Source organism: Megachile rotundata, chromosome 4, assembly GCF_050947335.1.
Source record: "Megachile rotundata isolate GNS110a chromosome 4, iyMegRotu1, whole genome shotgun sequence".
NCBI lineage: Eukaryota > Metazoa > Arthropoda > Insecta > Hymenoptera > Megachilidae > Megachile > Megachile rotundata.
Window position 1 is genome coordinate 6,510,365 of NC_134986.1, and position 18,606 is coordinate 6,528,970.

An 18,606-nucleotide genomic window follows, 5' to 3' on the forward strand; every position below is an offset into this window, starting at 1 on the left:
TGTTAAAGTTCTGAATTGATGTACTAAGTTTCTGTTAATATTCTTGATATACCAAGTTCAGCTTTTGTTAATTTTATTAATTACCGTACTCGGTAAAGATTTTGCCGATGTTCTTACATGATCAGTTGTTTTGCTAAAGTTCTTAATCGACGTGTTCAGTTAAGGTTTTGTTAATATTGATTTATGTTTTCAATTAAGGTTTTGTTCTCAGAAGAAAATGGCTGGTGATCAGTTGCAGTAATGGAGAGCAAACGATCAATATACAGAGTCAATATTTCACTGTCCTGAATATTTATATATCACAATGGGACAGTAACAATATTATATTAATATTTCGTATTAGTGGTTAGAATACTGAAATGTTGACGGTGTATATTGATTGTCTGTGGTCCCCATAATGTTGTTACATATTAAATTAGTTTCGAATGTAAGTGCAGCTTATTTTACAGTAATGGAACGAAACGTAATAATTGGTGTAATGATAGAATATAACAGTAGCGACAGTGATATTGATAGTTGTAGCGATAGTGACAGTAATATTGATAGATACATCGATAGTAACAGTAATATTGTTAATGGTAGCGACAGTGACAGTAATATTGATAGTGAAAGGGATATTAACTTTAATATTGATATTTGTAGCGATTGAGTCAGCGTTATTAATAGTTATAGTGATAGTGACAATAATATTGATAGATACACCGATAATAACAGTGATATTGTTAGTGGCAGCGACAGTGACATTAATATTGATAGTGGTAGCAATATTAATTTTAATATTGATAGTGGTAGCCATATTAATTTTAATACTGGTAGTCGTAGCGATAGTGACAGTAATATTGTTAATGGCAGCGACAGTGACATTAATATTGATAGTGATAGTTATATTAATTTTAATATTGATAGTTGTAGCGATAGTGACAGTAATATTGTTAATGGCAGCGACAGTGACATTAATATTGGTAGTGATAGTTATATTAATTTTAATATTGATAGTTGTAGCGATAGTGACAGTAATATTGATACTTGTAGCGATAGTGTCAGTAATATTTACAGTTGTAGCGATTGTGACAGCAATACTGATAAATACACCAATGATAAGAATAATAATGTTATTGGTAGTGACAGTGACAGTATGCCGATAATAAAAGCGACGTTAACAACATTATATCCAGATAATAGAAGCAAGAGTATCAGTTTGTGACATATAAAATTACAGATTTCGAAGCATAGATAGTCTGACACAATTCGATGTCATAAAAGCTTCGTATAACGTTTCCTATGGCATATCAACTTGCAGTTCAAATATTAATGAAAATAACTATATAAACGTTTCATCGATATTCTTGACACAAAATGTTAGTCTTCCGTTGAAGGAAACAGTAAATGCCTATTAATGGATATCCTGTTTTCAATTTACGGAGTAGAATAGGTATACAGTGGTGTATTATCTAAATAATACCCAAGATACATATCAACTTGTTTATTTAAAAAAAAATTCATCGTGTAAGAAATCAGAAACACCATTATCACTTTCTGATGTCAACATTTTTAACTGTAAATTGAATATTTAGTAGTGGATAATAATTAAACTGTACATTGATTCGTTTTTGTTTCTTATAATGATTGATTTTCTCTCTTACTTTGTACATGTTAAGAATATTCAAGCTATATTTATATAAAGATGTGATTGAAATGTGCTCTTAATTTTAAGCTTTATATTTTACAAGTTGTATTTCGTGTTTATTTTATTAAATTATGTTAGACTTTATGTGTTTTGAAATGTGTCATATGCTATTATTTAAACTTATTTTATATAAAAAAATTTAATGTTTATTGAAAGTTATTTTATGTCAAAAATATTAATCTATAAACAGTTATTTTTATCTGCAAGATTTAGTCACTTAGATCTTAATTTTTTAATTTTCATGTAGTAGATTTTCGTGTTACTTATATGATTAAATTATGTCAGACTTCATGTCTTGAAATACATCGCTGTTTGCTTCAAATAAAACTTAAATAACTTTTGTTAAGAATATTAGTTGATAATACAGTAATTTTTGTCAAACACTGCACTCTGAATTAATAAAACTATAAGTGCCATTTTACAGAACTTTTAATACTTGTGTCATACTTCTACGTTTCGAAATCAGTAATTTATGGTACAATGAAATAATAATAACTGTAGCAATAACAGTGATAATATATGGTAGCAACAATAATAATAGTAGGGATCGTAATAATAATACAGTAATACTGTAAAGGGTAGTAAAAGTAATACAGATATGAAAAAATAATACTGATAGTTGAAATGATAACAATAACAATACACTAGTAATGGAAGAGATAGCAATAGTAATGATATTAATAGTAATAATATTGGAAGTGATAATGTTAGTAAGAGTAATACAGCAATACTGGAAAGTGACAGTGATGGTGATAGTAATACAGTAACAGTAAAAAGTGATAGTGATAGTAATAATAATACAGTAAAACTAGAAAGTGATAGTGACAGTAATAATAATACCAGAAAGGGTAATAACATCAATACCAAGAGAAGAAATAACACTAACAAAGAAAATGACATCAACACCACACTGACAATAGAAACAACAGCAACACTGATAGTAAAAACAGCAACACATCAACAGTGGAAGCCAACACGACAGTGGAGCAATTAACAATAACAGCAAAACAAGTATTAACATATACAAGTAACAATACCAATCACCATCCTCGAACTCTAATCGTACACAAACGAAATACCTAAACTAACGTAGAGTCACGTGTAATTATAACAGGTTAGTTAACCAGACAATTTTTTATTGACGCCAAGTAAAAAGGAGGGCAAAACGATCTCGTAATTCCTTTGGTATTTGCCATTGAGCTCACTCGGACACCGATGGTAACGCATGAAATATCACGCGAGCAAACATTATGTGTATGTGGGCAGGAGTCGTTAACCGTGTGTGGTATAGCTACATGTCGTAGAAAAACTGTGTTAGTATTGAACGGTGAAAGGGTAAAGCGGTTTGCAACGAAACGTAAAGTAGTCATGGTCAACGAACCAAGGGGGACCCATCAGAAACGGTATTGCAATACGCTTTTACTGATCTAGCTGACCGATACCAGGTCTATGTCTCCGACTATTTCAGGGCTCAGCCAGGATTTATGGGTTCGGTATTCATTCCAAAGCTGGATTTTCCGCCGTACGTTTTTTTTATTAAAAACCTCGTCACCTTCTGCGCTAGATTAAGAACTTTATCCATGCTGATTCAATGGTTATGCAGATTTCCGAACGGAAGATTTATTGTTCGCTCTAGTCTGCCAGGGAGATAACAAGCAAGGTTAGCTTTCGTATCCGTTCACTTTTCGCACATTATTTTGTTCTCAGAGACTGAAAGCGCTCGTTTTAAGGCACAATCCACGTTTAAGCGTTACAGGATTTAGGATCTGCAATTCTGCAAACCTGGAGTGCTTGGGTAGTCTCTCTCGTCGGTCTGTAGATTCAAAACAGAGAAATGTCCTTTCGAAGATGAACGATTCACGTTTGCAACTTTGGTTTTGTTTGGTAACCTCTCACGGTTTTTAGAAAAGTTTTTTGAAGGATGTCTAGAGTTTTTTTTTTGTTATGTAACAGTCAGATATACATAAATATTGTAATTTATGAAGCTGGAAATTGTGAACGTATAAATATTCGAATTCCCACGTTTCTAAATTCGAAACACTGTAAATTGTAAAAATACCTAAATTCCTTTCCAAATTCGAAACATTGTAACTTGTAAAAATATCCAAATTCTTAAGTTTCTAAATTCGAAACCCAGTAAATGTACAATTATCTAAATTTCCAATTTCCTACATTTGGAAACTTGAAAATTTCTCTTGCGCCGCTATTTTCTCTCTAGAAGAGCACGTCTATACACTAAAAAGCCGTTAATGGTGCATCGCCACAAAGAGTAATAAACCCGTCAATCTAATTTTCCTAACCAAAGCAAAGAATGCGGTGATGGAGTAATTAGAACAGCTGTCGAACACTTCTTACGGTCGATTAAATTTTAATCGTTGGCTGCACGATACCCGTTCCTAGCAACAAGTACGACTCGTTACACACGATATTTTCCAATTCGACTTTCACCTTGATGCACGCGACACTGTATCGTAGAGGATGCTTCTCTTATGGCAGATTACGCGTATAACAAACGGTGAGTACCTTTAGCCTTAAGAGCGCAACTTTCTTTCCACGAGAGCTGCGTAAGCGTGGCGGACTCTCACGCGAAATCAGCCTCTTTTTCATGCAATTTCGTCTCGTGGATAATTCATGTCAGCCCAATATAAAAGTATAGTAGGTCAAACTCGTTTTCGAAGCTAAGCGCACTTTTGCGATCGGTCTCGTGAAATCCAAGTGGCTGTATTACCCTTTAATTAATCGATGTTGACGCCTTCTCTCTGTACCTCCCTGTCGTAAGCGAAGCTCGACACTTTGATGACAACCGATTCACGATTATTTAACACTTAAATGCTTGCTATTTAACACTTTGCTCTAGAAAGGCATTCGCAATTCAGTTTGATACAAGAATTTGAAATAAATATCTTGTAACTAAATTTAATATAGGTGTGTAAACATAAGGGAACATAGTGGCAATTAATAATAGAATAATAGTAATTTTGAAAGACTTCAGCAAACTTTTTCAGTAAAATTTTTTAAGGCTGATATTTAGCAAAAGCAAAAATACCTTTGAGTGTACAGGGTTAATAGAACAATATCTTTTTGCTACATGTGTAGTTTTATAACATTGTTAAATACTCCCCGAAGAATTATTTAGTTTTATTTAGAAGTGTGGGTTAAGTATGTTCTGAATGTAAAATAACCATGGTTATTCGTAATGTTGCGAATTGTATGCGATTGTATTGTCATTGCAAAGGTGGCGATAAGTTTATTTGTAGCGGAGAGCGAAGAAAGAGCGAGCGAGATAACATTTGTAAATTTCTGAAAAGCGATGCCTAGCTGGCGATCTCCTTGCGTGCACAGGGGCGCTTCGGCAAACCTGGGGCCGTTCAAGCCACGGCTAGGGGAGGTACTGCATGTATCGCCCTGAGGCCGGTATGACCCTGACAGAGAGATCTCGAACGTCTCCGGTAGTGAGGGACAGTGGACGGAGAACCACTTGGTTGTTCTCCGCGACCTTTAGGCTGGTCTAGGAGTAAAGCCGCTACGGTAGATAAGGGTTGTATTCGAGAAAAGTTAGAAAGGCCCGAGCGTGTTGCGAACATTACTCGGGCGAGGCCCGAATATTCATTATTAACTTGCCTGTTGAAGAAGCTAGAAGCTATCTGTCTCGCTCTTGCAAGAAATAGAAATTACATTCGAAAAATCAATTATATTTCCTAATGTTTTGTTCGACGATAAGCGCTAATATTTTGCGCTCAATATTTTGTAAATTCAATTTATGATAATTTGTACAATTTGTATTTAAACAACCTTCGTATAAAGTTATTAACTAATCCCGATTTTGCTTCCTTTTTATTCTTGTTAGTTTATCAATTAACATACGTGATATACAGTATTATATACAGTGATATTTAAATATAGTGAAATTAACAACAGTGATAATTAATAAGAGCGAAATAATCTCAAAAGAATTCATTTAACTCTTCAACTAGTAAGTTTTAAAGATACTGCTTGTAAACAGTAAAAATACCTTCGAGTGTAAAGGGTTAAATCTGAAAATTCCATAGAATGGAATCTGTAACAGTATATCTTTCCTAGTATACAGTTAAATAATTTAATGACAGATGTAAATTTGTAGGAATTATTTAAAATTAAGGTCTTTATAGGTCAAAGTTCTATTAACAGTCGAATGGTCTTACACGGTTCTGGCTCGGTTGCAAATTAACTGAATTTATAATCCAATATATTGTTAATTTTCTGACAAAAATGGAAACAGTTTATTGGTAATGACAGCGTTTATTGGGAATATTAATTTCAAGAGGATTCAATTTGATTTTGTAATAATAATGAAATACAATTTGATCTCACAACAAGATACATTTTCATTTTATGATAATAAGGTTTAATTTGATTTCATAATAACAAGGTTTAATTTGATTTTATAATAACAAGATGCAAATTGATTTTATAATAATAAGGTTCATTTGATTTTTTAATAACGAGACTAAAATTGATTTTATAATAATAATATACAGTTTAATTTTGTAATAATAAAATTCAATCTGATCTTATAAGAACAAGATTCATTTTGATTTTATAATAAGAAGATTCAACTTGATTTCATAAAAATAAGGTTCAATTTTAATAATAAGATTAAAATTGATTTTATATTAATAATATACAATTTAATTTTATAATAATCGTAAGATTCAACTTGGCCTTAAAATAATAAAATATAATTTAACTTTATAATAATAAAAAATGTGATTTAATAATAACAATATCCAATTTGATTTAACAATAACAGCATTTAATTTGATTTAATAACACTCAATTCGGTTTCACAACGAGAAACTCGATATTATAATAATAAAATGATATCTAGATTCTTCGATAACAAGCGTGTCATCGGACAAACGAGTTAATTGTTCTCGGTAACATGATTGTAATTATTTCCACCAAGCTAAATGTTCTTCAGAAATGTCCGTTTAAAAGTGGACCACTACTTTTGCCAGCGACCGCAAACGTAGCCGACCACGAACTCTATAGAAATCGATTTTCCCGTAACAACTGCTTTTGGCGTTGCCTGTTGGCCGATTTTCCCCGACTATTCTTACCGATCGTGAACGCTGAAGTAACCCGCTCGTTAGAAACGTATCACACGATGTAAACCGACACACATAAACTCCAATTTATCCCCATCTGACTACGTTTGTACAACATCGACGTTGTTGTACACCGTGTCGAATGCCATAAATCGATTCCAGGATACATTTGCATCGGACAACCGATAGCTAGCTATCGCATCTACATACCTTTCACGCTGTCTAATCGAAAGAAACGTATCATCAATACGACCGTACAACGTGCTATTATAACTGTTCAATAATTGAATATCATTGAGGTACAGCGATAGAGTATCATTGAGTACAGTGATAGAGAGCTTTTGGTATAGATGTTTATGGTACAGAAAGGACATTTGCTTATTTTATGGGAACTCCGATTTTATTATTGTATATACCCCTTTGTTATTTTGTTAATTTATTGCATATTTTTTATTATCAATGCATTCCACCATAGAAATTAGATATAACGTTATAGATATTGGAATTTGTGTTACGAGATTTTTTATGGATCTTTCCATGTCTAGAATTATATTTAGTTTTTATATATTGTAGTAGATATTTATTATATTTTAATATCTACTGTATTATATTTTAGTAGAAATTACGGAAATTCGTGAAAAAAAGTCGGGGGTGCTATTAACGGGATTCGAACTGGAGATCTTCGGATTTGTAGGCGTATATCTTATCCACTTTGCTATTACAAATTTAATGAAAATTTTTATTTTATTTTAATATTGAATTTGGAGATTCTTTGTAGCACCGAATATCTGATTTTTCTATTTCATAGAAATTAAAATTTATGAAAGAAAGGAGTGTCATGAAATGGGGATCTGAGCTCGAGATTTTATACGCAGGAATCTAATCCATTTCGTTATCAATTCATTAGAGCGTTCTTACCTTTTTATTATTTAATTCGGAGATTCTCAATTTCCATCAAAATTAGACACCACGTTATAAATACTTGGTGTTGGAAAATCCCTATCATTTTTTCTTATGATTAAAATATTAATCGGTTTCCATATCTTTTACGAAATTATAGAAATTCAATAAAAAATGAAAATGTATTCTAACGGGATTTGAACTCGAGATCCTCACATTTGCAAGCATGTACTTAACCTATTTTGCTACTGTCAATTTTTTGCAGTATTTTTATCATTTATTATTGAATTCAATGATTCTGAATTTTCATCAAAATTATACATGATGTTGGAAAACTATAATGTTTTCATATCCCTAAAATATTGATCGATTTCATATCCTCCACAAAATAACAGAAATTAAATAAAAAATATCTCTCAGCATCAGAACTCGAAATCTCCACATTTGCATATCCACCTCAGCTCAATTATTTCGCATCACTAATTCGACAACATTGCTACCCGTACTTTTTTTAAGAATCTGATTATTGTTATCGGAATCCCGTCACGCGTCACTCGACCCAAGATTGTTTCTCATTATTTTTAACAGAGCGTATTTAAAAAAAAAAAAATGTCGGATTTCAGCCCGTTACATCGATCAACGTCGTTCAATCGTCCAATTTACAGTCAGGTTTATTTCATTTTAATCGGGCATACGGTGAACGTGCCGTTGTGTTCGATGCGAATTTGATTACGTCGGAGAATTGATGGCGGTCGATAAGTCACGTGAAATATGGATATGTTGAAGTTTATAAGATCCCTTCGCTCGTATACACTTCGCTGTAAATGCAAGTTTGAAGCAGATCGTCCACGAAGAAATAACGTGCTATCTCTTCGTGATGGAAAACTCTGCTGGAAACGTTTCGCCCTCCCTCCGCCTCGCCCCGGCGCGCCAAGCTTTCGCGAAATTCCTTTTTCGCGATGCGATGTCTCTCGACAGAATGACGAAAGTAAATTCGAACGAGGGTACGGAGAACTTTTAAATCGTCCGGGTAAATTCGAGGCGGGTTCGGCCAAGAATTTCCTCCATTTAACGAGCGAACTCCCGCGAAAAATCTGATGGAACTGAAGGATTTCAATCTCGAGTTTTTCGAGCAAAAAATTACGCGATTCGATTTGAAACACTGCCGCACGCGCGCTGCCAAAAAATGAAATAAACTAGAAAATTTTAATTTCCGCAAATTTTCAAGGATTTTATTCTTCCGACAGCGGTGAAATTTTTCCAAGAATTTCAATCTCGCGTTTTGGCAGCCACCGAAATGACGCGATTTCATTAGCCGGACGATTTCGAACGAAACCGAAGGAATTTGAAAACGTTCGATTTTAAAAGCGAATTTCCAGAGAATCGTACCGCGGAATCTGTAATTTCTTTTACTCGCGGAATGGAATTCTGAAGTTCAGCAGATTCTTTTCTCGACGTGAACCAGTGCATGAGGCTCTCTCAAGTGAGATTGAGTGTAAGTCAGAAAAGTTGAGGAATCGTGCCACTCTCCTCTGTTCTTATTCGCCGAATTGAATGCCATGTTTGAAGTATTAACTTCCTGTATGTTGACGCGGAAGATAAAATGTTGGTACATTGTACCTTTCGTATCTCCCGTTTTCTTATTAAGATTCAAACTTGTCCTTTCGAAATTCTAAATATTTCTTGTTAATAAAATGGTTGGTTTCACAAACTCATTTTAAAAATCTGACTTTACGTGAATACAAAAATATTCTATTACTATACCTTTGAAAAACCAGACATTACTGCTTATGGTCTTAAGAAAAATGTCTGAAATGTTATCGAAGAAACGATAAACAAAACTAAATATTTAATATCTGTCGTTTCATTTAATTACCCGGCAACGTTAAATGAAATTATCCCGACTTACAAAGGATCGCAATCGCGAATAAAAAAGAAGATATTAAACCTGCATGTTATTCCTAGCCACAATGTAATTCGAGTGGCCAAACAGATTCCATAATTAATTTTCACGAGCCAGCGACCGCAAGTACGCCGACGCTTTTCCACCAGCCACCTAATTACAAATTTTGTTCCCCTTCGAAGGAGCATGACTCGCATGAACGAACTTCTATTCGTAATTCAACGAATCCTACTACGCGAAAATGGGATCTGTTTGTGTTGAGATTCTGTACATTGGTGCGAGGTAGCTAATCGCGAAGTTAGTATTTTTATTGGATACCTTTTATGATTCTGAGGGGATCAATTAGGTATACAACCCCATGAAGACCACTTCACTTGTACAAATAAATATAGGAATATATTAAATGTAGTATTTAAATGTACAAACCGTGTCAGATACGAGTTTTTGTCTGAGGAGTAAACTTTTTTAAAATGAGCTAAACCCTAAGAAAAATAGTCCCAGTGACTATAGGGGTGACTGTGCAGAGGAGCTTAAATTGGTGTAATACCGTATACCTTTACTATAAGGTACAAGATTGAATAACACTATCATAAGAAGTGTAAGATCAAAGAAATTTAAGGTTTCTATTCATCAGTTATTTAGTTATTAATTTTAATAAAATTGCCCGGTAAATGTGGTGTATATTGAAATATTGCCTGAATACAGTATTTATATATTGAGTCCCTAAGCCTATTAATTTGAGTAAAATTGCCAGGTAAATGTGTATATAGAGATATTAAAATATTGTCTGAATACAGTATTTATATACTGAGTCCCAAAACCTAATAATTTGAGTAAAATTTCTGGGTAAATGTGTATATTGAAATATGAAAATATTGTCTAAATATATTATTTATACATTGAGTTTCTAAGTCTATTAATTTGAGTAAAATTGCCAGGTAAATGTGTATATAAAGATATTAAAATATTGTCTGAATACAGTATTTATACACTGTGTCCCTAAACCTATTAATTTGAATAAAACTGCCAGGTAAATCTGTATATAGAGATATTAAAATATTGTCTGAATACAGTATTTATACACTGTGTCCCTAAACCTATTAATTTGAATAAAACTGCCAGGTAAATCTGTATATAGAAATATTAAAATATTGTCTGAATACAGAATTTATATATACTGAGTCTGTAACCTATTAATTTGAGTAAAATTTCTGGGTAAATGTGTATATTGAAATATGAAAATATTGTCTAAATATATTATTTATACATTGAGTTTCTAAGTCTATTAATTTGAGTAAAATTATTAGGTAAATGTGTATACTGAAATATGAAAATACTGTCTGAGTATTTAATCCTTAAACCTAACAAATACCATTCGCAAGAAAACTGTGTAAACCCACATTACGGTGCTCGGTATCGAAAAGCACGATAGAGAAGCGTCGTTAAATCAGCGTGAAACAATGAAGAACAAAAAAGAAATCCAAGCGAGCGACAAGTCATCGTCGTACACAAAGTTCCACGATTTCCGTTAGCGGATATCAGGGGCTACTAAACGTTTTCGTCATTGTTCGAGTAGTTTAGGTTAACGGCAATTACCTTGCTCGTAGCCGCAGCCCTTGTGTTTCCCGTTCAAAATGTCCTGGAACAGGGTTTTGTCGGCGTCGCTGTCGTGCAGTTTCGTTGACACGGCTACACAGAGGTTCTTAATGGCGTCCCATGCACAGTGCGGATCTTGAAGAGCCACGCAAGACGCACAGGTGGCCGCTGCCGGGGCATCGCAGTGATGAAGAGGAACAGCACGGATTTCGGAGTCAGCAAACACGACCAATTTGCTCGCCTCGCCGGCCAGGTGAACGACCAGCAGGTCCTTAATCGCTTGTCCTGGAACGTGAATGGAATTAACTGTTTCAATACCATACATTGATTACGCATTTGAAAATTTTATTATAGCTACTTTCTCTTGTAGAGCGTTAACCCTTTGCACTCCTCAATTTCTATTACCTACAACTCCTTCATTTACAAAATAAATGGGTCAGTGATGATAGCAGCCGAGGCACTTATAAAATAAAATCAATCAATCAAAATAAATCAAAAAAGGGTTCTCAATAAAATATATTGCAGCAGTATGAAGTATGTGACAAATACACTTTACATTTATTATAAATAGTAAATAAATGAAAAGATCAACCAATCTATTTATCTAAATTATTTATAAGATCAAAGAGAAATGTCGAGCCACATTCGACAGAGGACTGCAAAGGTTTAATTCTGATTTTTTATTATGAACATCATTATACTTTGACTTGCAAGTCTTTCAGTGTCAGGTTTTAAATGCTACAATGACATGTAAATAATAATATTAAAGACAAACAATCTTTATTATTGTCAGAATGTAATTTTGATTGCAATACATTAATTATAACTGAGTAATATAATGCTGCACATCGGTGGTGCCTGAGAAGCATCCCTGGAGCGTTAAGGGTTAACACGGTTGCATTGTTAGTGCATATATGCGTGGACATTTTCTGGTTATTACCCAAGTGTATATATGTGCACAATTTGTTTAGGGATTGTAGAGCAAATATGTACGCAATTAGAGAAGAGTGTTTGTGAACAAAATTTTGATAAGACGCAATTTTATAATTTTCTGTATGATGTGAATTAACCTATAATTTTCTAGGTGGATAATTTTATGTAGATATTATAGATTTGAACACTGAGAATTTGACGTGGTGTAGATTTGGATACTGAGGATTTGATGTGCTATAGATTTGAATATGGAGAATTTAACTTGCTAAGGATTGGAACATGGAGAGTTCGTCGAATTTGGGATTTGATGCATTGAAAGTTTAGAAGATGGGAATTTTCTTGAATTTCTAAGTTTCTAAATCCAGAGCTTTTCAGTACTCTGCATTGCAGTATTCTGAAGTTTCTAAATTCCTAAATTTCTAAATTTCCAAACTCTCAAATTTCCCAATCCCTAAATTTCCAAACTCTAAAATTTCTAAATTCCTAAATTTCCAAACTTTCAAATTTCCCAATCCCTAAATTTCCAACTTCTCAAAAATTTTTCAATCCCTAAATTTCCAAACTCTAAAATTTCCAAATTCCTAAATTTCCAAATTCTCAAATTTTCCAATCCTTACATTTCCAAACTCTCAAATTTCCCAATCCCTAAATTTCCAAATTCTCAAATTTCCGAACTCTCAAATTTCCAAACTCTCAAATTTCCAAATTCTCAAATTTCCTAATCCCTAAATTTCCAAACTCTCAAATTTCCCAATCCTTAAATTTCCAAATTCTCAAATTTCCCAATCCCTAAATTTCCACACTCTCAAATTTCCCAGTCCCTAAATTTCCAAACTCTCAAATTCCCAAATCCCTAAATTTCTAAACTCTCAAACTCCCGAATCCCTAAATTCCCAAATCCCTAAATTCCCAAATCCCTAAATTCCCAAATCCCTAAATTCCCAAATCCCTAAATTCCCAAATCCCTAAATTCCCAAATCCCTAAATTCCCAAATCCCTAAATTCCTAAATCCCTAAATTCCCAAATCCCTAAATTCCCAAATTCCTAAATTTCCAAATCATCACACTTTCAAATTTCTAAAATTCTAAATTCTCAAATCCCCCAAAACTTGTGTAACTTCCCAATCTACCTTAAATCCCCTCCTTTCCCTACCACCACCAAATTCCTAAAATTTCGAAGCCAGAAATTCGCAAATTTCGAACAATTTCCCAATTCACGGTCTGCGAATCTGTATTGAACTATTTCGCTTCTGTAAACCGCCCGCGGCGCCAGAGAGCGTCGCGACGCCCACAAATGGAAACCACTGTAACAAATTAATTCGCTGTTTGTTCCACCAACGAATTACCTCGTTTGTATAAAGGATATGGATGAAACTTACGTAGCAATTTTCAACGAACTTCGCGTCGACATACGGCAAATATATCATGCACGGCTATTTTTCTCTCGCAAAAACCTCGAATATTACGGAAACGTTAGCTACATTAATTACATAGCAGTATGTAACTGGATCGTTGGTTATCGCAGGTGCGTGCTATCGATCATGTCGCGTTGTTATTTAGGAATGGAAAAGTGCAAATATTTTTCCAGGTAAAACTTACCGTATTTCAGTACTTGAACGTCGCTGACGATAACCTGGCCGACATTGCTGAGAGAATCTGGTGCGCGAGTGTTGAGCGCTTTCAAAACCCGGCCGTCGTCTATGAATAATTATGAAATTATGATAATTAAATCCGTGAAGGTGTACCTGTTTTGTCGCTGGCGCAATTCTACGAACTCACCTGTTCCTACGTACAGGATGTCGTAGGCCTTGCCATCCAACGCTTTTACTTGAGGATCCACTGCCACCTTTGTAAATCTGTAACTGTTCACGTTTTATTATTAGCATAAAATTAACATGCTGTCATACTTAAGTTCAAATTTTTACTATGGACTATTTTTAATTTTTAACAAATTTTTAGGTAGTTTAATTTTAATATTAATATTTCAATATTATTCAGAATCACGTCAGCTACACCCCCCCCCCCCCCCCCCCCCCCACTTCAGGGACCTATAACTGTGAGACACCGTGCATGTTTATTACATATGAACATTATAGTGTTATTTTGCAGTTCTACCTATTTTAATTTCACTACAGTTCTACAATTTCAAATTGCTCTCTGAAATGCATCTGGAACTTGTCAGAATTTTATATATAAAACATATAAAAAGAAAGAACTTACTTGAAGCTGACTTTGGTGACGACAGGCAACGCGAAAAAGGACTGAACAGCATCGTCCATGAGTGGATGCGCCTTAACGAAATTGACTGTCGCGTCCGGAAGTGTTCTGGAGTCTTTCACGCATGCACCAGGCCTGGGTTCCGGTACATTTTTCGATAGTACCCTCAGCCAATTGCTGTTGATGGTCTCCTGTTCTTTGAACGCACCCTGGAAGACTTCGAGGACGTTCTTCATCGAGAACGCGCAAACGGCCGAGCCACCGATCGAGTTCACGGGGGTCGTAAACACCCCATAAACCAACCGGGCACGCTCGCCGGCGTAAACACCTTCCGTGACGTCGCTCGTTGACTCTGAAATAATTGCGTATCGCTCGATAAAGCAGCAATTTTATTTGGTTAATTTAACGAGTCGCTCGCTCACCAACAATTCCTCGTAAATTATTTTTCATTTATCGGGCAAACAATTTGACCACCTAATTTTTCAACCTTTGTATTACGAAGTAATGGTGTTTGTTTTATTATAATCAAGGTTTATTAGCAACATACGGCAACCTAGTTTTCTTGTTGTATTTAAGGAAATTTGGATTTTCGGAATTTTAATGTGGATGAAAGAAATCTATGGCTAATTATTTGGTTTTGTCATTTTGTAATTTTGGGCTTCATTTTGGATATTCCAATATAGGACTTAGTACTATTAATTCTGTACTTATGAAATTTGTAACTTTGTAATTTTACAATTCTGTGATTTTGAACATAATAATTTTATGATTCCTATAATTCCATAATTCTGGGTTTCGTAACTTGATAATTTAATATCTTGAATTTACTCATTAGCTGATTTGTCATGTCGCGGCCATTTTCATACGTCCCGGCCATTTCCATAAATCGCGGCCATGTATCAGGAGAATACGAAATGTGAGGAGGCAACAGGATGGCTATCCTTTCGGACCTTGCAGAGTAGTAGCGGCTACGGGGAGGCTTTATGCCCCCCCCTGCAGAGCCGCAACAGGGTAAGTGGTGTCCTGGGTGGGGGTCCAGGACGCCCGGCACGCTGCCCCAGGGGGGACGGCGGTGCCGCGGTGGTCCGGGCACTGCCGTAAAGATTAGTTTTGATTTTATGGTGGGGAGGTCTTTTCTGACCTCCCCCGAAGTAACAAAGAAGGACCACCGTGGGGGTTTTAGTGGGTAAAAATCCCACATAACCCCGCGCCCTCCCCCAAGGGTGCGGGGTATCTTTGGAAGATTTCCCCCACGTTAAAAAAAAAAAAAAAAAAAAAAAAAAAGAAAGTGAAGGAGTTTGCAGGACGATGTTGCGAAAGCAGAGACCCGGTTTCCGCAAGTATGTATCAGGAGAATATAACATGCGAGGAGGTGGCACGATGGATTTTTGGTCTCGTGGTCCCGATTTTGGAATTTTGTATCAGGAGAATATAACATGCGAGGAGGTGGCACGATGGAATTTTGGTTTCAGGATCCGGATTTCGGAACTTTGTATCAGGAGAATATAATATGTGAGGAGGTGGCACGATGGAATTTTGGTTTCAGGATCCGGATTTCGGAACTTTGTATCAGGAGAATATAACATGTGAGGAGGTGGCACGATGGATTTTTGGTCTCGTGGTCCCGATTTTGGAATTTTGTATCAGGAGAATATAATATGTGAGGAGGTGGCACGATGGAATTTTGGTTTCAGGATCCGGATTTCGGAACTTTGTATCAGGAGAATATAACATGTGAGGAGGTGGCACGATGGAATTTTGGTTTCAGGATCCGGATTTCGGAACTTTGTATCAGGAGAATATAATATGTGAGGAGGTGGCACGATGGATTTTTGGTCTCGTGGTCCCGATTTTGGAATTTTGTATCAGGAGAATATAACATGCGAGGAGGTGGCACGATGGAATTTTGGTTTCAGGATCCGGATTTCGGAACTTTGTATCAGGAGAATATAATATGTGAGGAGGTGGCACGATGGAATTTTGGTTTCAGGATCCGGATTTCGGAACTTTGTATCAGGAGAATATAATATGTGAGGAGGTGGCACGATGGAATTTTGGTTTCAGGATCCGGATTTCGGAACTTTGTATCAGGAGAATATAACATGTGAGGAGGTGGCACGATGGATTTTTGGTCTCGTGGCCCCGATTTTGGAATTTTGTATCAGGAGAATATAATATGTGAGGAGGTGGCACGATGGAATTTTGGTTTCAGGATCCGGATTTCGGAACTTTGTATCAGGAGAATATAACATGTGAGGAGGTGGCACGATGGATTTTTGGTCTCGTGGTCCCGATTTTGGAATTTTGTATCAGGAGAATATAACATGCGAGGAGGTGGCACGATGGAATTTTGGTTTCAGGATCCGGATTTCGGAACTTTGTATCAGGAGAATATAATATGTGAGGAGGTGGCACGATGGAATTTTGGTTTCAGGATCCGGATTTCGGAACTTTGTATCAGGAGAATATAACATGCGAGGAGGTGGCACGATGGAATTTTGGTTTCAGGATCCGGATTTCGGAACTTTGTATCAGGAGAATATAATATGTGAGGAGGTGGCACGATGGATTTTTGGTCTCGTGGTCCCGATTTTGGAATTTTGTATCAGGAGAATATAACATGCGAGGAGGTGGCACGATGGAATTTTGGTTTCAGGATCCGGATTTCGGAACTTTGTATCAGGAGAATATAATATGTGAGGAGGTGGCACGATGGAATTTTGGTTTCAGGATCCGGATTTCGGAACTTTGTATCAGGAGAATATAATATGTGAGGAGGTGGCACGATGGAATTTTGGTTTCAGGATCCGGATTTCGGAACTTTGTATCAGGAGAATATAACATGTGAGGAGGTGGCACGATGGATTTTTGGTCTCGTGGCCCCGATTTTGGAATTTTGTATCAGGAGAATATAATATGTGAGGAGGTGGCACGATGGAATTTTGGTTTCAGGATCCGGATTTCGGAACTTTGTATCAGGAGAATATAACATGTGAGGAGGTGGCACGATGGATTTTTGGTCTCGTGGTCCCGATTTTGGAATTTTGTATCAGGAGAATATAACATGCGAGGAGGTGGCACGATGGAATTTTGGTTTCAGGATCCGGATTTCGGAACTTTGTATCAGGAGAATATAATATGTGAGGAGGTGGCACGATGGAATTTTGGTTTCAGGATCCGGATTTCGGAACTTTGTATCAGGAGAATATAACATGCGAGGAGGTGGCACGATGGAATTTTGGTTTCAGGATCCGGATTTCGGAACTTTGTATCAGGAGAATATAACATGTGAGGAGGTGGCACGATGGATTTTTGGTCTCGTGGTCCCGATTTTGGAATTTTGTATCAGGAGAATATAATATGTGAGGAGGTGGCACGATGGAATTTTGGTTTCAGGATCCGGATTTCGGAACTTTGTATCAGGAGAATATAACATGTGAGGAGGTGGCACGATGGAATTTTGGTTTCAGGATCCGGATTTCGGAACTTTGTATCAGGAGAATATAATATGTGAGGAGGTGGCACGATGGATTTTTGGTCTCGTGGTCCCGATTTTGGAATTTTGTATCAGGAGAATATAACATGCGAGGAGGTGGCACGATGGAATTTTGGTTTCAGGATCCGGATTTCGGAACTTTGTATCAGGAGAATATAATATGTGAGGAGGTGGCACGATGGAATTTTGGTTTCAGGATCCGGATTTCGGAACTTTGTATCAGGAGAATATAATATGTGAGGAGGTGGCACGATGGAATTTTGGTTTCAGGATCCGGATTTCGGAACTTTGTATCAGGAGAATATAACATGTGAGGAGGTGGCACGATGGATTTTTGGTCTCGTGGCCCCGATTTTGGAATTTTGTATCAGGAGAATATAATATGTGAGGAGGTGGCACGATGGAATTTTGGTTTCAGGATCCGGATTTCGGAACTTTGTATCAGGAGAATATAACATGTGAGGAGGTGGCACGATGGATTTTTGGTCTCGTGGTCCCGATTTTGGAATTTTGTATCAGGAGAATATAACATGCGAGGAGGTGGCACGATGGAATTTTGGTTTCAGGATCCGGATTTCGGAACTTTGTATCAGGAGAATATAATATGTGAGGAGGTGGCACGATGGAATTTTGGTTTCAGGATCCGGATTTCGGAACTTTGTATCAGGAGAATATAACATGCGAGGAGGTGGCACGATGGAATTTTGGTTTCAGGATCCGGATTTCGGAACTTTGTATCAGGAGAATATAACATGTGAGGAGGTGGCACGATGGATTTTTGGTCTCG

The 18,606-nt window shown here is 36.1% G+C and overlaps 1 protein-coding gene across 9 annotated transcripts in view; it reads right to left on the reverse strand.

The window, feature by feature from the left end:
* Positions 1-18,606, reverse strand: part of LOC105663855 (semaphorin-1A-like) — a 488,866-nt gene that overhangs the window by 19,852 nt on the left and 450,408 nt on the right. For all 9 annotated transcript variants that reach the window (XM_076530709.1, XM_076530708.1, XM_076530714.1 and 6 more), the window contains 4 exons: positions 14,327-14,675; positions 13,886-13,968; positions 13,706-13,804; positions 11,174-11,458 (listed from right to left, as the gene is read on the reverse strand). In XM_076530709.1, the coding sequence (XP_076386824.1) occupies positions 11,174-11,458; positions 13,706-13,804; positions 13,886-13,968; positions 14,327-14,675 (816 nt within the window). The remainder of the gene's footprint in view (positions 1-11,173; positions 11,459-13,705; positions 13,805-13,885; positions 13,969-14,326; positions 14,676-18,606) is intronic.